The sequence below is a fragment of the Eptatretus burgeri genome, chromosome 11 (genome assembly GCF_056783735.1).
Source record: "Eptatretus burgeri isolate ZD-2024b chromosome 11, Ebu_testis_v1, whole genome shotgun sequence".
In the NCBI taxonomy this organism is placed as follows: domain Eukaryota; kingdom Metazoa; phylum Chordata; class Myxini; order Myxiniformes; family Myxinidae; genus Eptatretus; species Eptatretus burgeri.
This window is the reverse complement of record NC_140971.1, coordinates 28,667,830-28,691,809: the sequence shown is the minus strand read 5'-3', so window position 1 is coordinate 28,691,809 and position 23,980 is coordinate 28,667,830. Positions and strand designations below refer to the sequence as shown.

The 23,980-nt window shown below is 40.0% G+C and overlaps 1 protein-coding gene across 11 annotated transcripts in view; it reads left to right on the top strand.

Moving 5' to 3' along the window:
- The window catches only part of LOC147016753 (tight junction protein ZO-1-like), a 657,688-nt gene that overhangs the window by 631,912 nt on the left and 1,796 nt on the right, over positions 1 to 23,980 (top strand). For all 11 annotated transcript variants that reach the window (XM_085845718.1, XM_085845716.1, XM_085845725.1 and 8 more), the window contains 3 exons: positions 7,505 to 7,991; positions 18,229 to 18,437; positions 23,971 to 23,980. The exon at positions 23,971 to 23,980 is cut by the window's right edge and continues 134 nt beyond it. In XM_085845718.1, coding sequence (XP_085701844.1) covers positions 7,505 to 7,991; positions 18,229 to 18,437; positions 23,971 to 23,980 — 706 coding nt within the window. The remainder of the gene's footprint in view (positions 1 to 7,504; positions 7,992 to 18,228; positions 18,438 to 23,970) is intronic.

The window sequence follows — 23,980 nt, the reverse complement described above, 5'->3', positions numbered from 1 at the left end:
AGCGCGACGACGATCCGGCTCAAGATTCAGGCGGGAGAAATTCGGGCGGGAGTTGTCTTTCCGCACCCTTGCTGCCGCCACCCCGCTCCTTGCTCCCGTGCATTGAATGGCGAGTGGCGAAGATGGTGGTGGTGTAGTTGTTGAAGTTGGCGTCGTGGTGTGAATGGCGTCGTTGTTGAGATGTTGGTTGTGGCGATGTTCGTTGTTGTGTATGTGCTGCCGCTGGTTATCATCTCCACTCGCGAGTCTCTAAGAATGAATGGAACCTTCCCTGGTCCCGAAGCATCCATCTTTACCCCAGCAAGGAACCACAACTAATGGGCCAAGCCATCTCCTTATCCATTCTCTGTTCCCCCTCCATCCCCAAAGTGGCGATGGTGGAGATCCGCGCGACTTCCCGTGTGACCTCCAGGGTATGCTCGGGTATGCCCGGACTCGGTCTCTTGCTCCTCGGTCTCTTGCTCCTCGGTCTCATCCTTCATCAATGGATGGAGTCAGCAAAACCGAACAAGCCGTAATGCCAAGCCAAATCCCAAATGCATTTTGGTTGGCACAACTCCGGTTACCACTTGCATGTGTTCCTTGGCCTCACCTAAGCTGCCACCCTCAGCTCGGTTCTCACTCCCATCAAAGTCGTTGTATCGGCCTGGTCCTCAAATCCACAAAACTCAGCCTGTCACATCCTCAACGGATGGAATGTGGCAAGAGGGAGTCGCCAAAACTTGGGCCTTCACTCCCAACAACATGGGGTCAACAAATCTAACCAAGCTGCAGGGTCAGGCCACATCACAAACGGATGTCAAACGGCGTGAAACGGACACCTTGTGCACTGTCTTCGTTCCCATCAAAGCATCACTCTATCGTACCTTAGCGGCTAAGCCTTTGTGGCCTTTTGAAAGGTAAAATTTAATGATCCCTGACACCATTCCTAAGTGGGTGTAGAGAAGTGTTTTCGGCCTCCACAAAAATAGGGGGAAAAAAAAAATCAATTTTATTTCTGCAAAATGCCAATAAGATTGGAACAGCAACGGGCAATGCCGAGTACCTCAGCAAGTTATCTATAAAACAGAGATACACCTTCCTTTTTTATTCCCTTGCTTTTTCTTGCACAACAGGCATTTCTCGCTTCATTAAGTCTTTCTTCTTTTCTGTGTTTAACAATATTTGGTAATGGTATATAGACTGACTGCTTCCACCTTTTAGGCCATGCAATCTTGCTCCAGATCTGTGCACAAATAGCTGTTAAAATTTAGATTGCTTCCTCCAAGTACTTCAAAGTGTTCTATTGGAATTTCATCGGCACCTGGTGCTTTTCCATTTGCCACCTCTTTCAAGGCTCTATGTACCTCACATTCTATCACTATTGGTTCTTGCTCATATTCTCTTTCTTCGAAGGTTGCCATCGCATTGCTATCTCGTTTGTATAGTTTCCCGATAGTCCTTCCATCTTTTTTTCACCTGTGTTTTTTCTTCAGATCTATTCCTGTTCGACTCTTTAGGACCCCAATACGAGACCTAACCTTTCCTGTGATCTCTCTAATCTTTTTTTTAAAAAGATCTCTTGTTTTTCCTGCTCTGTTGTCACTTGTTATCCTTATATAGGCACATCATTTTGTTTCAAGATCAGATCCAAGATAGCCAACTGGCAACTATTTTACTTACTTAAATGCGTCCCTAACCATTTCTCTGACATGCATGGTCCGATTTTGTTCAAGTTTGGGAAAAGCACAGTACATAATGGCACACACTTGCACTTTACTTTATTTTGCTATCTGATCAAAGATGGCCGACTGATAGACTGGCGGACATTTTAGTTGTAAAAATCCCGATGTTGAATATGTCCTCAACCATATCACGGACATGCATTTACCGATGTTGGTCAAACTTGACACCTGGATAATGAATGATGACTTATTTAAGCGTGTAATTTTTATTTCGAGATCAGATCAAAAATGGTCGACTGGTGGCCATTTTGTTACTTAAATGTGTCTCCATGAACCATTTATCAGACATGCATGATCCAATTTTGTTCAAACTGTCAAACTTCGTTCTCATAGCCTCGTTCCAAGGGCTCTTTTCAGAATCTTCACTGAACCTGTGATTCTTGTAGCTCGTCTGTGGTGATATTCCCCCGAAATGATTTTTAAATACTCAGAAAGGGTTTTCTTTATCATTCCTGTGGTGCCGACTATCACTGGTATATTTTCAGCTTTCTTCAATTTCCAAGTTCTCTTGACCTCATTTTTCAGATCCTGGTATTTGGTCATTTTCCTGATTTCCATATCATTTAGTCCAAAGTCATTGGGAACTGAAACCTCAATCAACAATGCTAACTTTTCTTTTTTGTGTTTGAGCACTATGTCTGGACACAGTGCTTTGTTTGCAATGTCCACACTTGATGGGATCATCTTGTCACACGTGAGCATTATATGTTCATTTTGAAGGATCAGATTGGGTTTGTGTGTCCATGATTGTTCTGGGACTGGGATGCTGAAATGTTAACAGATGTGCCAGTAGATTACTCCACAGACGCTGTCATGTCTTTCTGTGTGAAGCTGTTCCAAATGAGGTTTTTACACCCCGAAAGGAGGTGACTAGTACTTTCTGTTCTATCCCACAAATCCTGCATTTGTCAAATTGGCTCAATCCCACCAGTTTGTTAAAGGCGTTAGTGTAGAGTCCTTGGCTTTGAGCATTTATGATTTATTTCACCCTTGTCTGTCTGTTTATTTGTCTGTTTGTTTGTATGTTTACCCTTGCCAGAGAGGGTATTGCATTTGGGTCCATTTGGTTGTCTGTTTGTCTGTCTATCTGTCTGTTTGTCCGCACAGAACTTTTGTGTTTTTCTCTGCAACCGCTTGTTGGGTTGATACAAAATTTTCACCATTGGTGCAACTACTCATGGAGAATATTGCAGTGAAAATTTGGACATCATAGGTCACGTGGTGTGGCAGCCATATTGGAAAAACGGAAAAACTTTGGACCTCTGTATCTCTGAAACCGCAGCAAGTAAAAATTTGAAACTTGGCACATAGCAAGTACTGCTCATGGGAAATCAGTGTGATTTTTATGGCATCATAGGTGCCTTCATTATGACGTCATAATTGCATATGTAGAACATCACATCCGATCAGTATGAAAAATTTTGAGTCATCTCAGGATAAAATGGTCCACAGAAAAAGAAAATTCATGACATCATCGGTTACGTGATTCAGCAGCCATATTGTTTAAAAAAAGAAAACCTTCAAAAATCTTCTTCTCTGAAGTGGATGAACAAATCGAGGTGAAGCTTTACACATATGACCACCTGTCCATGAGGACCAAAAAGTTCACACATATGATATCAGAGGTCACATGCTTTGGCAGCCATATTGTGTTTACCCTGAAACCGATAAAAATACAACACTCAAAAGAAGTCCTGGCAAGGAACTGCAATCTCTGATTGCTCTTTTTCTTGTTGTTACTTGCAAAATCGAAGATTTTTAAAGTATATTGGTCAGTCGGTTTTGTTATTCTGTCTGTTCGTCTGTCTGTCACCTACAGGTCACAATTCTAAACCGATTGTCATAAAACTTTACTAAGTTGTGGTGGTAGTCTCAACTGAGAAGCCTATTGGTTTTGAGGTCAAATGTCAAAGGTCATCTTGAGGTCAAATTTCTATAATCGTCATTTTTCATCAGATTGACTTGAAATTTGAACAAGATTTGCATATCATGTCACTGAATTGGGAAAGCAACTATTTTGAGGTCAAAAGGTCAATTTAAGGTCAAACTTCTAAAATCATCTATTTCAATCTGAAAAATAATAAATTTTCATCCAATTGACCTGAACTTTGATTAAAACTGTGAATTTTAATCTGACTGAAATGGACAATTTGATCCATTTGAAATGTATCCATGGAAACCTTTGGAGAGCGGGGTAGATTTTGCAAGTGTTGTGCTCTGCACAACATCTTTTCTCGTTTATTTTCTTGTTTTCTTGTTACTTTTGAAATCTAAATATTTCGTAAGTATATTGATGACTTCCGTTTCTGTTTGTTTGTTTGTTTGTTACTTACGAAATCTAAAGATTTAGATTTCGTTTTTGATTTAGATTTAGATTTAGATTTTTCGTCCTAAGCGATCGTTTTTGCGATCGCTTAGGACGCTTAAAACTCGGTTGTCGAAATCTAAAGATTTCGTAAGTATATTGATGACTTCCGTTTCTGTTTGTTTGTTTGTTTGTAGGCACGATAACTCGAGAACGGAAGAAGCTACCAATGTCAAATTACACCACGTGATTCAGGAGGGTGATGACTAGTGCTGATTAGATTTTGGTCAAAATCGGTCAAAGGTCAAGGTCACAGTGAGGTCAAATATCCGATTTTTGATGGTTTGGTACAGATAACTCGAGAACGGAAGAAGCTACAAATGTCAAATTACACCACGTGATTCAGGAGGGTGATGGCTAGTGCTGATTATATTTTGGTCAAAATCGGTCAAAGGTCAAGGTCACGGTGAGGTCAAACATCCAAAACATTCGATTTTTGATGGTTTGGTACAGAATCATCGTAGAAACTTCTAGTTTGTGTCGCTACCTTCTCTAGAGACAGCTTTTATTAGACAAGGTCAGAGGTCAAGTTGACGATTTTGTAAGTACCAGTCTATGACTGCTTGTTTGTTTGTTACTTATGAAATCTAAAGATTTCGTAAGTGTATTGATGCCTTCCGTTTCTGTTTGTTTGTTTGTTTGTTTGTTTGTTTGTAGGCACGATAACTCGAGAACGGAAGAAGCTACCAATGTCAAATTACACCAGGTGATTCAGGAGGGTGATGGCTAGTGCTGATTATATTTTGGTCAAAATCGGTCAAAGGTCAAGGTCACTGTGAGGTCAAACATAATTCCGTAGATTCATGTGGAGAAATGGAGTACTTTTGTTTCGCTTGACGTTACGAGTTCGTTTTAACTTCGATTTTAATTTTGTCTTCGGTTTTTGCAATCGCTTAGGACGCTTAAAATTCGGTTGTCGAAATTCTGGTAAAAATCGATGTTTTGGAGACGTTTTAAGATTGTACAAAAAATATTTCACTCGACGCGTCACGGGTCGTCCCATGATGCAGTGCGCTAGAGCAGAAGCGTCGTTGAGTGACGTTGAGGTTTTGCGTGGAGAAATGGAGATTTTTTGCTTCGCTCGACGTTACGAGTTCATTTTAACTTCGATTTTAATTTTGTCTTCGGTTTTTGCGATCGCTTAGGACGCTTAAAACTCGGTTGTCGAAATTCTGGAACAGCGATGAATAACTGATATATATATATATATATATATATATATATATATATATATATATATATATATATATATATATATATATATATATATATATATATATATATATATATATATATATATATAAGTCTTTTATCAGATTCTTCTGAAAAGTAATACACCTATTATCTGGCATATCCTGCTGGTACTGAATCACTTTTTTAAAAATAAAAAAACAAAAAAATGGAATTTTTATAAGAAATCTCGTTTTTGTCTGGGACTCATTTTCTGCAAACCACAGTGTAAAATCGTAGACCACAATGAATTCAGAATTCAAGCTCCCCTTGGGCTTCTGACTGATTCATGCTTTTATGAGACAAGGTCAGAGGTCAAGTTGACGATTTCGTAAGTACCAGTCTATGACTGCTTGTTTGTTTGTTTTTCTGTGCGATATCTCAGCCATCCTTTGATCTTAGGAAGCTGAAATTTGGGGACAAACGTGGACATGTTTTGGCAAAAAAGGTATTGTTTTATTTTTTGATTAATCAATTAATTGATTAATTACTTAATTATTTTTGATTTATTACTTACTTTTTATTTTGTTTCTCATCCTGGCAATATCTCAAGCACCTTTTGAGCGAGGAAGCTGATATTTAGGCATGACAGTGACCAAGTGATTTCGCCAGAAAGAGTATTTTTGATTTATTGATTAATTATTTTCTTTCTTGCTTGGCCAGGCGATATCTCTGCCATCCTTTGAACTAGGAAGCTGATATTTGGACATGACATTGACCAAGTGATTTGGCGAGAAAGGGTATTTTTGATTTATTGACAAATTATGGATTAATTATTCATTTTTCAATGAATTACTTAATCTTCAAAAAGTGACAGATTTGTATGAAACAGTGGTGGTTTAGGTATGCTATTCGACAATTGATTGAGAAATGAATTTTATGATTATTATTTATTTATGCAATTAATCAATTATTCAATCAATTATTGCACACTGCTCCCTCCCATTTTCAACTCCATGTGCTGCAAGATGGCATCGCCGGACGCTGAAGGCGCCCCAGCGATGTTGGACCCTGGAGGATTTGTTATTTATTTATTTAATTGGCATGCGGGTGGTGTACTTTGAATGTACCGCTACTTCTTACTTGCAAAATTGAAGATTTTCAAGTATATTGATCAGTCGATTTTGTTATTCTGTCTGTCTGTCTGTCTGTCTGTCTGTCTATCTGTCTGTCTGTTTATTGCCTCCAGATCACAATTCTAAACCGATCGTCATGAAACTTTACCAAGTTGTAGAGGTAGTCTCAACAGAGAAGCCTATTGATTTTGAGATCAAAGGTCATCTTGAGGTCGAATTTCTAAAATCGTCACTTTTCATCCGATTGACTTGAGATTTGAAAAAAAAATTGCATATTGAGTCACTGGATTAGGAAACCAACTATTGAGGTCAAAAGTTCAAAGGTAAACTCAAGGTGAAACTTCTAATATCATCAATTTTCAACTGAAATATCGTCAATTTGCATCCTATAAACGTGAACAGCATTTGCATAGTCCATCACTGAATTGAGAAAGCAACTATTGTTGAGGTCAAAAGGTCAAAGGTCAACTCAAGGTCAAACATCTAAAATCATAAAATTTCATCTGAAAAAATGTTTTTCAAATCCACATTTTATCCTTCAACAGGTCAGGCAATATCGTTTCGTGCACAATCTTTCATTCTTGATTACAGTGCATTTGAATCATCTGGTGTGTCATTGCTCAAATTGAACTTGCATTCAGTGAAAAACCATTTCTGCATTGGCTCGTGATAATCATCGGCCTGCAATGTTTTTTAAATCACAAAATACATCATGCATTAAATTGAAGCCCAAAGATGGGTTGGATTTTATATTTTACCCTTTCTTATGAAAAGAGCTACAAGCTGAGAATGGTAATAATTGGAATTTATTTAAGAAAGCTTTATGTGAACTTGATATACCTATTTTATTTGAAGTTGAAAGGACAGAAAAAATTGGACCCAAAGTTTGTGAAACTTATTGTGGTGGCTTGTTTAAGAGGGGATGTACACAACATTCTGCACATGTAATTAGATTAAAGTTATCTTTCCAAAATAATTTGGTCAAGATATCACAATTCTAAAAACTCTCCAAGCTTAATCCATCAGGAGGTTACCTCTAAAGAGCCAGATTGAAAAGTATGAAGAGAAAATATTCCCATGATTCCTTCCCTTTCCCGTTGCTTTTTCAGGACCTCCAGATCAGTTTACTGCTCCTTGCGGAGATGCATCACCCAGCCACATTGGTCTTGTCCAACAATCCCCAGGAGAGAACCTTTCTCACCCTACCGTGGCAAGCTGCAACAACAACAGCAGTCGAACTTGCAACAATACTAGCACCTGCAATAATGGCACTGGGCCTCTGTTCCCTTCAGCGATGCAAGTTCTACCTAAACCAGCCACCTCTCCAGGAAAAATGCCTCCAACTGGAATACTCCCCAGGAATGCTATCCTATCGTCTGGGGCTCGCTTCCCGGTCTATGCAGCCACAGCTCGGCCATTCCAACGTAAGACAGAAAGTGGAAAGTTTGGTCATGGGCTGCCCGGAGGTGCAGTGGCACATGGTGGCGAGATCACTCCGTTCTCGTGCGTTGAACAGGACAGTGGGACGGACACTTTTCCTCGGCAATTGGGGCATAGTGAAGGACTTGTGGCTACCCCAAAGGCTATCCCAGTCAGGTTAGTCACATAGACTATGTGCATGTATAAATTCAGCCACTATCTTTATGTTTGATTAGTTACAGACAAGCCCAGCTGTGTTATTGTGTGAGAACAAAAGGAGTCATTTAAATTCACAAAATGTGCATACTTTGAAAGAAGTTGACAACAGGTTGGATGCAAGATGCAATGCTCCTCAAAACAACTAAAAGTTCTCGAACAATCATATAATATTGCACTTTTTAGACAGCAGCTTAAGAGAGTCTCAAAAGATGGATGTATTTACATACTACCTTTACCCATCTTTCATAACATGAACAATGAAAGTCTAAGGATGTGAATATTATGCAAAATGAGTACAATATGAAGGAGTGTGGTTTTTGTTTGATTAACTTGAACCAATTTCATGTCCTAGCTCTAGTTAATCTAAGTTAAGTACATGTACGGAATGGATATGGAGGGGTTGACAGGATAGGCTAGACTAAAGTTATGCACTCACTTCCGAGCTGTCTTGCCTGGGTTTCAATTTGGAGCCATGAGCAATAAACTGTTATGCTGCTGTTTCTTAAGGCCCAGTCACATCTTGACGTTTTAGCCAGGAATGGCAACGTATAAAAAGCACGTAAAATGTTGGCGTACGCTGAAGTTTTGAGGTTTTTTTTTTTTTAGTTTTGGTCGTATTCATAACGTGTTGGTCGTATGCATAACGTATTTGTAACGGGCACAGAACGTTTCGTTGTGTTAAAGATAACTTATACCAACGAATGCTTAGCCTGTTGTCGGCGTTCACAAACTATGCCCAACGATAGTTGTGCGCTGCACGTATCGCCGACGAACTCGTGACGATCTCTGTTAAAAACCTGCCGCTCGCCGATGTAAATCATAACCGCCTGAAAATTGGAAGTGTCAACATCGCAGTCACACCTTGACGATTTAGCCAGCGTATGCCGACCTATGAAAAATGTGTCTAAAACGCTGGGACACGTCGAATACGATATGGGTAAGTTGTGTATACGTTAGCAGCACGATGAAAAACAATGAAGTACGCTGGCATATTACGTGGTGCGTCTAGTACGTCGTGAAATTTCAAGCATGCTGAAAATTTTACGACGTACTCGACGTATGGCTCACAAGTTCCGCCTATGCTGGCGTAAGTTCTCGACACGCTCCGCAATCGTTTACACGCGTCAGCCACACGTTACTTGAAAGTTACTCATAAGTCGAAACACGTCGAGGTAATGTTTAGCATACCTGAAACTTAATTTTTAACCTACGGCTAACGTGCTTTGAACATGTTAGTAGCGTGCTTTGAACCTATGTGTGACGTATCTCAAACGCACATTGGCGTATGCAGACGAATTTGATTGACGTCTTCCGGACGACCACAGAACTTACTGAACGTGTTTGTAACTTACAGCTACCCTATAATGGCGTATTGGCAGCGTTTAGGGGAATTGGTATATGCAAATGGGCTTCACAAGAGGAAACCGTCAGTGTTCCTGATTCCATGTTGAGTAGATGTCAATGTCACTGGCAGTGGCAGTAGCAGTAGTAGCAGTAGTAGTAGTAGTAGTAGTTCGAGAGAATTTAATGATGTCGATGTTATTAGTAGTAGTAGTAGTAGTAGTAGTTCGAGAGAATTTAGTGATGCCGATGTTGGTAGTAGTAGTAGTAGTACTACTACTACTACTACTACTACTTTCAAGTAACGTGTTGCAAATTGTGAACAACGTTCGTGTAGCGTGCTTACAAAACGTTACTCATAGGTTAGAAATAAGTTTCGGGTACGCTAAACATTACCTCCACGTGTTCCGACTTATGAGTAACTTACAAGTAATGTGTTTCAATGTGTGTCAACGATCGCATAACGTGCCTACAGCTTATGGCCAGCGTAGCTCAACGTGTGAGTCATACGCCGGCATACATCGTAAAATTTCCAGCATGAAAAAATTTGAGGAAAGCCCAAAAGTTCAACGTTTAAAGCCAGCGTACTACCACTTATGGCAGTTTTTCAGCGTGGTCTTAACATATACAAAACGTACCCATAACGTATTTGACGTGTACCAGCGTTTTACACAATTTTTTGCAAAAATCGGCATAGGCTGGCTAAAACGTCAAGGTGTGATCTGGCCTTTAGGCAGGTTGATCCATCAATAGGTATGCCATCCCTCGGATGGACATTAAACTGGGACTCAGATGGTCTGCCAGCATTATTTGGTGGACGTTAAACATCCCATAGTGTCCTTTGCAAAGAGTAGACGAGCTATTGACGGCACCCAGAAAAAATTACAAATTACTGCCCTGACTGACTGCTGGGAAGGCATCAGTGGCATAATTGTTAAATAGTCCACTCTCAATCGGGGAGGTCAGCAGCTCGAACGTACCCCAGTCAAGTCATACCAAAGACTTTTAAAATGGTATGTGCTGCTTCCTTGCTTGAGGCTCAGCATTTTAAAAGGATAGAGCATGGACAAACAACCATAGGTTGAAAACCATTGTGCATGTTTGATGGGCCTTAGAGCCTCCTCCTGCATTGAAGTCACTGCTGCTTCAGTAGTATCAATGCTTTGTAGCAAGTATGGTGCATCTCAGATCTCCTATTGGTATTGGGAACACCAAGATTGCATTTTTAGATTCACTACAAGGAAATTTTGAATTGTGAATTGGAACCAGTTGTTGAATTTGAAATTACAAATCAAATGTAAACTGTGTGCTGTAAATTTTCATTATAACAATAGGCTATATTCTATGGTTTGGTCATTGTATAGAAAATTCATTACTCTGGGGCTCTTTCCACCCACCCCCTTGCCAAATATAAATGACGGTGTGACACCTAGATTTCAGGATACATGAGCACGGTATTCTTCCATTGCATTACTGAGAAAATAATAATAATTAAAAATCTAAATCGTTTTACATTTCTCCTTGTCCAGCTTGACCTGCAGTTCTCATTTGACAATAATGGCACTTAATATACTGGCCATCCATTACAGAGAATTTTACTTAATTTTCCTTGCAATACCTCAATGGACTTTGATAATGAAAAAAATATCCTTCCTTTCACTTTTCATTATATTGAGGAGAAATTTGTTGGGCAAAAGCAGATTGTCCACCAAAAATGCCATTCTTTATAATGAAATTTTAATGAAAGGAGTGTTATCCTTATTATGGAATTCTGTTGGATCAATTTCATTTGAAATTATTTTCCACAATTACGTGCTACTTTTAAACACTTTTACTTTTCTTGCCTCCGCTGATTCCTTTTGGAAGTCACTCACTTCCCTGAAAGTGTATGCTCGGCAACTTCCAGCAGCTGTGATCATCATAAGACATCCTGACATATGACACAGTGACTTAATCTTAGCACACAGTTCTCGGTCATGTGTGTCGTTAATCTGTAGAAGTTCCAAAACATTAATGGAATTGTTGGAAGTTTAATTTCTATAAGCACAACTATAAAATGGTCAAGATGAAAAAAACAATTTATTTCAGTGGAAATAGTACTGCTAAACTGTCCAGTATTTCTTCTTGGTGTCCTTTCTGCTTTATAATTGAGACAGTTATGGTTGACCTTGTTTTATTTAATTACAAAACTGTCCAGGTACAGTATATCATAAAGGCACACGATATGAATTTATTTTTTAATAGCATAAGTCCTTATCATAGCAACTTAGATATGCATACATTCAATGCATCTGAAAATAGAGCTTATTCCAGGAGAAAGAAAACTTTTGCTCTCAGATTGGCAGTAAAAATCAAGCTTGCTTACCATTAACCTTCAGTGAGGAGGTAATTCCCTGCCACACCTGGTTTGACCTTGAGGTGATGCCCTCCCACGCTTGTGGGGTGAGCGTATGGCTGGATAGTTGGCGGAACAAGTCGTGAGAGGTTCCAGGGAGACCTAAGGATTCAGGCTCAGACTGCCTGCCACGTGAGCATCGATTTAACTATAGCTTACCAAGCACAATTAAATAATTATGCTCATAATCAAATATAGCACAGGCATGATGGGGAAAATTGCCTCCTCCTGCACTAAAGTTATTTGTATTTCCTTGTACAGAAGTAGAAAAAATTGAAAAACAGTAGGAACTAAAGCATCAGGAAAAGATGGATAAACTGTAACTCACAGTGTGATGATATCACACACTTCAACAATGCTGTGCAATTAATCTTTAACGACCATCTTGTATTTTCCTTTTGCATTTGTGTTTGGATCCATACAATAGAAATGAAGGAAATTCAAAGATACTAGTAAAAATGCATTGGACATAACTTGAGATACTTTAGCTCATTGAAACTTATTATAGAACACTTTAACATAAACTCCGAAAGCACATTTGAAACATGCATTTCAATGCACGGCCATAACTGATGCCTTGGAATGAATAAAATAAAAATGGTATTGAAGTAGAAAATGTTTGTATAAAACCTCTAAAAAAAGATTTAACTACCAGCAAAATTAATGGAAACGGAGATGGGGATAAACCCGAAAGGGGGGAGGGTGCAGACAATAGGGATATGACCAATAATGCCCAAAGAAGAAGATGAGCAAGTAGAAAGTACGAGGTGAGCCAATCACTCATTGCACACAAAGTATGAGGCCAGCTGAAATGCAAGCCAAGGTGGGTGAATACACCTGAAGAGCCAGCACTATTTTTACCCCCCCTAACAGCAAGTGATGCCAAATGGAGAAACCACAGATAAAACTGTATTCGGCTAAAACACGCACGTAGGCCCCCATAAGGTCGCATGTAGTTATGATACATACACTCGCCAAACTAAAAAGGAATCCCTTGGGTTCACTCGGAGGGATGAAATGGATATGAACATGGATCGCTCAATAACGGAGAAACCCAGCAGCCTGGAGAGACACGAGCTTGATAGAACTGCATGGAGAGAAGTGATTGATTGCATTAGAAGTGCATGGAGATGGGAGATGTGATCGCTATCCTTGTGGGACGTATGTCAAACGTTATTGAGCGGAATGCAGCAAAACACTATTCGGTGCAAATGTAAGTCGAATGCCATGAGGTCAATGCAGTGAAAAGTTATTCATTGGAACATAAATCAAGCGCTGTTAAATCGATACAATGGAATGCCATTCAGCCAAACATGTCAAACGCTGTTAAGCCAAATGCACAAATACTTTTTGGCTGAATGCTGTTCAGCTTCTCACAATCGATTGAGGAGATAGGTAAGTGAATGTGCTGTTCAGCTTATCGAGATTAATTTTAAAGGGTGTTCACATTACTGGTACTCCACTGTACTTTACAGAACGAAGGCAATTGTTTTCGATAACCTACCGACGATTGTATTACAGGGGAGCAATAATTGTGTTCACATCAACAAAAGAATACAATAAAGCAATTTACATGTTCATTATTTAAAAGGAGAAGTCAATCAGTCTTTACACCATGCCTCTCTCTCCTCTCTCTTCTATTCCAGCCAAGCGTCAGGGTGTGACAAACCAGCATTTCATCATTAAGATATTACCTCATTACCTATCTCCAGATGCCAGCAATGGAACCCTTAACAAAGAGGCAGAAATTTGGAATTTGGCTACATTACAGACATGCAATATCCAACTGTTTTTGAAAGGCACAGTGATGTTTTCTGCTTTGACATTCACTTGCAAATGCTAACAGAACTAAAACGACACTCAGTAAAGGGCTTTCCTCAGCCAGGCTGAACAGTTTACATTTTCTTTCCCACTGATAAGCCGGATTGCATCCGTACCTTAACCAAAATCTAAACTGCTTCTTCTTGTCACCTACCCAACTCATCCATCAAGTTTAGTCATAATCCGTCCACAACTTTTTCAGATAGAATTGTAGAATTATAGAATGTTACATATATATCTATATTTAACCTCCGCCATCGAAGATCGGAGGTTAGTTTTCACCCCTTTCTGTTTGTTTGTTTGTTTGTTTGTGAACAGTATTACGGAAAAACTCCTCGACGGATTTCGACGAAACTTGGTGGGGGGATTAGGTCTGGTCCAAGGATCATGCCATTAGATTTTGGACTTGGTCCAAAATCCAATATGGCCGCTATGGCGGCCATTTTGAAAAAATATTTGAATTTTTTTTTTTGCATTTCTACAAGTTATAAGTGATTTCCAACAAAAAACATGCCAAAATTATAATTGCGGCTGATTTTGGAACTTCAGGTGGATATACCCACATAAAATCAATTTCTGTCTCAAGGAATCTAGTTATGACGAATGAATTGAGTACGTAAATGTTAAAAGTAAAAGGGAAAGTTGCAAACTATAACTCTGTGAGCACTGTTGACGTCAAATTGAATGAATAGGATATCAGGTTCACTTGAGTGACCTAGCAGTATTGGCGGCGGAGGTTTTGCACTCTACCGAGTGCTCCCCCTCTACATATATATATATATATATATATATATATATATATATATATATATATATATATATACATATATTTTTTTTTTTGTAAAAGAAAGTAGCACACTGAACCAATAAAATAATTCAAATTTATATTCTTTATTTAATGCCTGACGTTTCAAGAACAAACTAGTTCTCTTCCTCAGAGGCGTTGAGAGTGCTGTGGTGGTAACACCGTTCAGTTCCGTTTGGGACGGTTCGCGTCATGGATTGGTCCAAGTCCGAACCAATCACAAGGCTTCCTTTCAATTTTAATCACTCTGCTGTTTGTATTGATGTTGTAATCGATGGCGTAGTGCTTTGTATGTGGGATGTAAGTCAATGTGTCGGTTGATGGAGTTTTCACAAGAATACCAGGCCTCGATAATCTCACGGTTCACCCTTGATAATCCTGTGCCAAGGATAGTTGTCTGATTTCATGAGAACGTGTGTGTGTGTGTGTGTGTGTGTGTGTGTGTGTGTGTGTGTGTGTGTGTGTGTGTGTGTGTGTGTGTGTGTGTGTGTGTGTGTGTGTGTGTGTGTGTTTTGCAACCAAGGACAACTTGTCTTGTCGCCTGACAGCACATTGGTGTTTGGTTGCACTGGCAGCACATACTAGCATGGATCTGCTCACTGTACTCGCCTCTCCACACATCATTTGAGATTTACGTCACAGATTTGCTGTTGTCATGATTTACACCAATCATAATACAAACATTTCTTTTGTACAAATTTATTTGTAATGTTGGTGATATTATATTTATTTATAATTTATTTGAAAGTCAAGTGGTCCAAAAAGTGCCAAGTGGTCTGAAGCTCCAAATGGTCAAGGTCTAAGTCTAAGCTCTCTAATCTGGCTGAAGGGTGTAAGTGGTCTAATTGGTGTTAAGCTCTGAAGGGTCCAAAGGGACAGAAGGGGTGGAAAGGTCTAAAGGTTCTCGGGCTCAAAGGGTATAAAAGATATAAAGGGTGAAGGTATCTAAAGTGTTTAAAGGGTCTTAAAGGTAAAAGGGATCTTAAAGGTTTAAGGGGTCTTCAAGGGTCTTTTGGATCCTTACGGGTCTTTGGGGTCTTTTGAGTCATCTGTGTCTTCTGTGTCCTCTGGGTCGTTTGGACTTCAAGGACGGACGGACAGTCACACGACTTCACGGATGGACGGACAAACTGACCGTGTTTTTCGTTTTTAAGCAATGAAGTCACTTCAATATTTGACTTCGTGCTTCCTTACATCCATCCATCAAAAATCAAGAATAACCTATCGAACACATTGTGTTTCTTTGATACATGGATGAGGTGTGTGTGTGCATGCGTGCGTGCGTGCATCATGCTTTTTGCGTCTATTAATTAATTGCATACCATTGGAATGTACCTTTTGACCCTTTAGACTGCTGAGACCCCTTCGACCTTTGAAGACCCTTTAAGACCTCAAAGACTGAGAGGACTCAAAAGACCCAGATGACTCAAAAGTCCTTGAGGACCCAAAAGACCCAGAAAATCTAAAAGACCCAGAGGACCCAAAGACCCTGAGGACCCAAAAGACCCAAAAGTTTCTGAGGACCCAGAGTGGGTGATGTCATCTTTGTTTACATAACATATAGATTTTCAATAATTGGGGTTTTAGAAGATGTCATTATCAGTTTTCAGAGAAGTTTTGCACTTGTCTTTGAGCTGTTTCATCTGGGTTTGATTCTCGACCCGACTATAAACTGTTGGATTGGTGCTTCACAGGCAGGGGCTTGAATGGGGAATGCTCCACGTCATTTGGATGGGGCATGAAACCAGGAATCCCATCTGCTAACATTAACTGGCAGATGTTAAAGATCTCAAAGTGTCCTTTACAAAGGAGTATGTGCCCTTTGTTGCCGGTACTCTGGCAAAATTCAAATTTCCTTCCCCAATGTGCATGGGCACAACATCAGTAGGGGCACATATGTGCATACAGCGAGAGATTCATAGTTGACTCCCGGTACAATATGCCCTCGCTTATGATGGTCAGTTTAGATATTTTTGAAGTAAGTAGAAGCTAACATTGTCAGGCGTCACCCCTTAGTCAGAGCCAAAGCATTGATATTTTGGTGGCAAAGGTATTAAAAACAAATGTAAATGTCACACATTGGATTTTTTCCAAGTCACATTGTTTTTTTTCCACTCTAAATATAAGAAGCGTGCATTGCCATTACCATGTATCAATCAACGTCCTGTTGATTTCATTGGTCACCTATGTTAGTTTATCAAAACCTAGGGAGGTGTCATTAATACTCACTTCGATAACTCATATTGAGTCATAACATATACAAAAAGCACCTGTGAAGAAGAAAAAGAGCAATCAGAGATTGCAGACCCTCACCAGGACTTGTTTGTGTGTGGTGTATTTTGTGTGGTACATAATTAATGAGACATAATTAGAACTGCTACTTTATAACTGCTGGCAGTGATGAACGGGTACCAAGACATCCCGCTTTGATGCAACCCCACTTAGATCGGATACCTGACCCTGACTCATGACATTTTATATTATTATTATGCAATTGATTTCAGAATTGGATTAAAATAAATTCAATTAAAATCAAATGGAAGTCCAAGTAGGTACAGTCCTGCATTTGAGGAATCAGAAGGAACCCAAACAAGCAAAAAGCAACGATGAAGTCATCAGGAGGAACCTGGATAGGATTTGCATTTCAGCTGCTACTCCTCTACTCTCAAACCCATCCAGGCATAGCCAAATGAGCATTATTCAAAAAAAAAATCAAAATAAAAGAACCCAGATCAAAAAAGTAAAATTTTGACTGCCAGACCACGTGTCCGATCAAGAGGAAATTTAAAACATGTATTCCCCATCACCACGAGATCATAATTGTGAAGTTTCATGTCGATTGGTTAAGTGGTTCCAGCGAAAACATTATTTAATATTTTTCTTAAATCCAATATGCCTGCCAAACCATGTGACATCAATTATTCCTAAACAACCTTGAACACGCATGTCTTGGGGAGCATTTTTGTGTGAATTTCCCCTCGATCTGTTCAGCCGTTCTGGAGAAGAAGGTTTTTATATGTTTTAGGGTAAATGCAATATGGCTGCCAAACCATGTGACCTCTGACATCATATGTACGAACCTTTTGTTCCTCCCGGATAGGCAGTCATATTTGTAAAGATCTTCACCAAAATCGAATCATTTAGTCCTTGTCACACACCCAACCTGTCCACCAAGTTTCATTTGAATCCGTCCCCAACTTTTTGAGATATCATGCAATATCGTTTTTAGCCCCTTCTCTCAATCATGAAGAATCAGTTAAGGATTAAATAATTATCATATCCAGATCTGGATTCGGATCTTTGCCACTAGGAAGAACTTATTCAATTTTGGTACTCCCAATCTGTCCACCAAGTTTTGTGTGAATCCATCTTTAACCTTTTGAGATATCATGCTATATATCGTTTTTGGCCCCATCTCTCAATGGTGAAGAATCATTTTATACATTCTCAGATCCGGATCTGGATTCGGATCTTCACCAAAATTTAGCGTTGCCGTCCTTGGCCGGTCACCTACATGCGTAAAAAAAAATTCAAAACGATTGCTTGAAAACTGTGGCCAAAATTGGGTGACAAACAAACACACAGACAAGCGTTAAAGACCAACATACTTAGCAAAAAAAATCCCCCCCAAATTTTTTTTTGCCAAGTAATAAACAAATAGCTAAAGAAACAGACAAACAAACCAACCCAAATGCAATACCCTCTCCTTCAGCGAGGGTAATAATGTTTCTGTGCAGCTTGTAAGATTATTTATGGCCGTTTGTGAATTGTTTCAGAAGGAAATTACTGCTTTCAACCATCAACCTTTACACCCTCTCTCTCCATCCCTGCAGCCCCAGTGCCTTATCAGAAAATGATGGACATGCGGTGGTCGCCACAGCACGAGGTGTATTTGACAGCAATGGAGGTGTGCTCAGCTCCGTGGAAACAGGCGTCAGCATAATTGTGCCTCGTGGAGCTATTCCGGAGGGTCTTGAGCAAGAGATATATTTCAAGGTCTGTCGAGACAACAGCATCCTCCCTACTTTGGACAAAGACAAAGGTTCGGTTCCTTGTACATACACATATTTTATTGATTTTCTAAAATAGATGGAGAAAGCCCACGACAGGTAGGAGATGCAGCCATCATTATTGCTTAAAAGCTTAACTGCTATTGCTGTTTTTTAATTTGCAATAAATAAATCTCCTATAATGGCTCATATATTCAAAACAAAATAAATAAATATATCCGAGCTCATCTTTCCAAAAGTGTAGAATAGATATAACTCTGTGTCAAACAATTGTCCATTGTTCAGCCCACAGAGGGCAGTCGTGGTTTGTTAAACACTGAGAAGGTTGTCAGAGGTTCCAGAAAGGCATGGGTGTCTGGACGAGGTCAAAAGTATATGAAAATGATTCATACTGCCATTGCTTTATTGTACAATGTTCAATGCAGTTATTTCTCAGACTTGATAGCAGTGGCATGAGGTCCAAAGGACCACTGCTCTGTATTGTTTGAAAGCAACTCCATCAACAGCAGTACATGCAATGTACAGGTACCATCACAATTGGAGGATATACTGTTGGTGCTATGTTCTTTTCACCGACAGAACTAAATTCTGCCGAGACTTCAATGATTGAAGTACTCATGTCGAGAGAGGGGAATATAGATGGGGAGATTTGCTGATTGTGCCATTTGGCAGCATGATCAATTTGGTGGGGGCAGCCTATGAGATGGGTTTGCGTTCAAGTTAGCTGAAGAACCGATCCTGTGATGATTTGGATTGATATTTTGACTGGTGTCAAACACAAATATGAGATAATTGCCTCTACAGTCATCCTGGACCAACAGCATGGTCCTAAATTCACCTTTGTTGAATAAAATGACCATCCACACTGTACACCTGCACTTCAAGATTGCAACATCACTCACATGAATTGGCCTGCACAACTTAAAACCAATTTATTATGCTTCGGCTATTCTATGGAGGCATGTTTGTGGTCATCAAGTCTGCCCCGAGTCTCCTGATCAACTAGAAGTGGTCCTGGTCGAAAATGGCACATTATTCCACAATGGTCATGTGGTCATCATGGTCACAGTGAATGTATCCAAACAGGTGGCAGGGTGCTCAATAGAAGGGTGGCAGCGAGTTTTGTGGCAGTTCTTGAGAAATAAATTGGGAATTGTTTTTAGGCGAGAAGCTGAGGATGTGGTTGAAGGGTTGAAACAACAAGGGATGTTTAATGGAATGTGGTTTATATAAATGCCAGGAGCTTGAATGAAAAAATGGAAGAGCTGGAAACGGGTGGATGGCAAGTGGTATGACATAGTTGCAAGTGAAGTGTGGCTTCATGAGCAATCCAACTGCAGGATGGGAATTAAAGGCTACTTGGTTGATCAGAACGTGATCATCATCATCATCATCATCACATACCATGGCTTAGGCAGAGCATTGGTGCTGCCAAAGAAGACGAAGCTATAATCCTGGTCGGGTCGCCACTCTGACTGAAAGTCAGGGCAGGAATTTTGCATTTCGACAGAATGCTAGCAATAGCTCACCTACTCTTCACGAAGGATGCCATGAGATCTTTCCACCAACTAATGCTGGCAGATGGGATGCCCAGTTTAACGTCCATCCGAGAGATGGCACACACATTGATGTAAAACACTGAGACAACAGTTTACAGCTGGGTCGGGATTCAATCCCAGGCTAGACAGTTCAGAAGTGAGTGATAGGTGTGAGAGGAAAGAGAAAAGGGGAGGAGGTGTGGCATTCTGGGTGAAAAAACAATACTGCATCGAGAGAAAGGCATGACATTAAGGAAGGAATTACTGTAGAGGATTCTGTGTGGATAGAGATTAAATATTGTAAAAATAGTAAAGGCGCTGTCACACCTTGACGATTTAGCCAGCAATGGCAACGTATAAAAATGTATGTAAAACGTTGGCGTACGCTGAAATTTTGATATTTTTTTTTTACGTTTTGGTCGTATTCATAACGTGTTGGTCGTATGCATAACATATTAGTAACGGGCACAGAACGTTTCATTGTCTTATAGATAACTTATACCAACGAATGCTTAGCCTGTTGTCGGCGTTCACAACCTATGCCCAACGATAGTTTAACTTAGGCATAGGGCGCTGCACATATCACCGACGAACTCATAGCGTAGCCTGTTAAAAACCTGCCGGACGCCGATTTAAATCATAACCGCCTGAGAATTGGAAGTGTCAACATCGCAGTCACACCTTGACGATTTAGCCAGCGTATGCCGACATATGAAAAATGTGTCTAAAACGCTGGCACACGTTGAATACGGAATGGGTAAGTTGTGTATACGTTAAGAGCACACTGAAAAACGATGAAGTACGCTGTCATATTTCGTGGTACGTTTAGTACGTTGTGAAATTTTAAGCATGCTGAAAATTTTATGACGTACTCGCCATATGGCTCACACGTTCCGCTACGCTGGGAATAAGTTGTAGGCACGATATGCGATCGTTGACACACGTCGACACAAGTTCCTTGTAAGTTACTCATAAGTCGAAACACGTCGAGGTAATGTTTAGCATACCCGAAACTTATTTTCTCCGTCAAGGCACATTTTCTTTTTTCTCCTTGGCTCCGTGAAGGCACGTGACGAAATATCTGAAGTTGTTGTTGTTGTTGTTTTTTATTATTTTTTTTTCATCTATCACGAATTTTAAAATATACTCGGACATTTGCTTTTAAGTTTCGACGTCGACGTGACAATATCCTCAAACAGAAAATATTCACAGAGGAGGAACTAAGAATAAGACATGATCAAACTGAAGAGGCAATCGGACGTGACGCAACGGCACGTGACGAAATATCGGAAGTTATTGTTGTTGTTGTTGTTTTTTTTAAAACGCTGCCAATACGCCATTATACGGTAGCTGTAAATTAGAAACACGTTCAGTAAGTTCTGTGGTCGTCCGGAAGATGTCAATCAAGTACGTCTACATACCTCAATATGCGTTGGAGGTACGTTACACATAAGTTCAAAGCACGTTACTCATAGGTTAGAAATAAGTTTTGGGTACGCTAAGCATTACCTCAACATGTTTAGACTTATGAGTAACTTACAAGTTACGTGCCTCGACGTGTGTCAACGATCGCATAACGTCCCTCGACGTGTGTGCAACGATCATGTAACGTGCCTACAACACGTTACTCATAGGTTATAAATAAGTTTCGGGTACGCTAAGCATTACCTCGACGTGTTTTGACTTATGAGTAATTTACAAGTAACGTGTGTCGACGTGTGTCAACGGCGTAACGTGCCTACAACTTACGGCCAGCGTAGCGGAACGTGTGAGTCATACGCTGGCATACGTCGTAAAATTTCAAGCATGCTAAAATTTGAGGACAACCGCAAAGTACAACCATGAAAGCCAGCGTACTACGACGTATGGCAGTGTTTTTCAGCATGCTCTTAACGTATACAAACTTACCCATAACGTATTCGACGTGTGCCGGCGTTTTAGCCCAATTTTGCATACGTTGGCTAAATCGTCAAGGTGTGACAGGGTCTTAAGAGTCTTGTAGGATGCTTTTATAGGGCTCCTGGTGTGAGGGAAGAGCAGGAAGGAGTGTTACATGAATTATTCAGAAAGGCATGTGATAATGGAAGAGTATTCATTATGGGGGATTTTAATTTGCAGGGGATAGATTGGGACCATGAACAGCAGACAGGCAGAGTAGATGAGTATTTTCTGTCTCTCGTCCAAGATTGCTTTTTAACTTAGTCTGTAGAAAATCCCATTAGGGGGAGTGCAATGCTATACCTCTTTTTAAGTAATGATCTCAATATGGTTGAGGAGGTGGAGGGGGAAAATATTTGGGGACAAGTGACCACAACATTGCAAGTGCAACTCTATTTTCTTTTTCTTCTCTCTATTGTTGAGATATTGTGGAGATGAGAAGTGTCGCAACTCTATTGTTGAGATGTGAAGTTCGGGATCGTGGTCAGATGTATGGTTGTTTGATTTTAGGAGCCCAGACTTTGAGGGTATAAGAAGTGATTTGGGACCTTGAGATTCAGTAAAGTTAATGAGTGGGTGGTCTGCATCAGAGAAATTGGCAACCTTCAAGGAGCAAATGTGGAGGGTGCAGAGTCCATATATATATATATATATATATATATATATATATATATATATATATATATATATATATATATATATATCCCTCTTTCTCCCCCCCCCCTCCCCCTTACACACTTAATATTCCCATCAGCGAAGCGATGGGTTGTATTTGCTCGTTATAAATAAAAAGAGCTTGTGTTAACACTGCACAGGAATTTAGTGAGGCCTCATCTGGAATATTGTAGGCCTATTCAGTTTTTTTCACCATATCTGAGAAAGGGCATAGCTGCCATAGATAGGGTTCAGTGTAAAGTGAGTCGATTGATTCCTGGGCTACATAGACTTAGTTATGCAGAACAGCTGAAGAAAACTGGACTTTATTAATTACAAAAGAGGTGTTATGAATGGCCCTGATAGAGATGTTTAAGATGATGATGGATATAGACGGAATAAGTATGGAAAAGTTTTTCAGCAGAATGGACAGTCATAAGACCAGGGACCATTGCTTGGGAGTGTTGAAGAGGAGAGTTAGGATGGCATTAATGCAAGGGTCTCTCACTCAGAAGGTAGTTAATGAATGGAATGGTCTTCCTGGAGTAGTGGGGGCACCTGCATTGTTGGAAGGGCTTAAACTGAAGTTAGAAAGGTACCTGGAAACATTGAGGATAGAGGGGTACATGGATGTTGGTGGAAATGCACGGGCATGATGGGCTGGATGGCTTCCCCCTTCCACGGATTTTCTTCATTGAGAGATTATTTCACTTGGTCGGTGACAAGCTTGTATTTGGTACAATGGTTGTCACACCTGTTTCTGAAGCTATTTCTCCCAATGTAAACTTGTCTCTGATCATTTGTAGGTCAATGGGTGTTGTTGCCAAGTTTTTGCTCATTTCAGACAGCAATTTTGGTTTTGAAAAACACCTCGAACTTTGGCTTCCACTGATATGTTTGTTTATGGAGTGTATACAGATCAATCTTGGGATCCTAAGGTCCTGAGTTCAAATCCAGCTTACAGGGATGATTGGGCCATTCAAGTGTTCTGTGTTGGAGTGGGGACCTGTCCAGGATTGTTCCCAATAGCACAGGAGATTGCTTCAGCAGCACCGACGCTCTGTACAGAGTATGGTCCCAACGGATGGATGGATACAGATCAATGTGCTGATCCTTTTTAACCAGAATAGACACACATTTGAATGTCCAACCTCAAAAAACAATGCAAACCTCAAAACTTTTGTGGGTTATTTTTTGTGTGATGAGCATGTGACTTGGTAATTTATCTCAGTTTTAATTTAGCCATTTCTTGTTCTTTTCCTTCTTGGATTTCTGTGTCCCGTATTGTTTATTTTTGTTTACTCTCTTGGTAAAGTTAAACTTTGGAAAACTGTACTGGGGGGTAAAGGGTTGTGACCAAAATTGGAAGCACTGATTTATAAGGTGATCATTGCATTTCCTCATGCCAACACTGATCAGGCTGGGATGCACACAGGTGAGACACT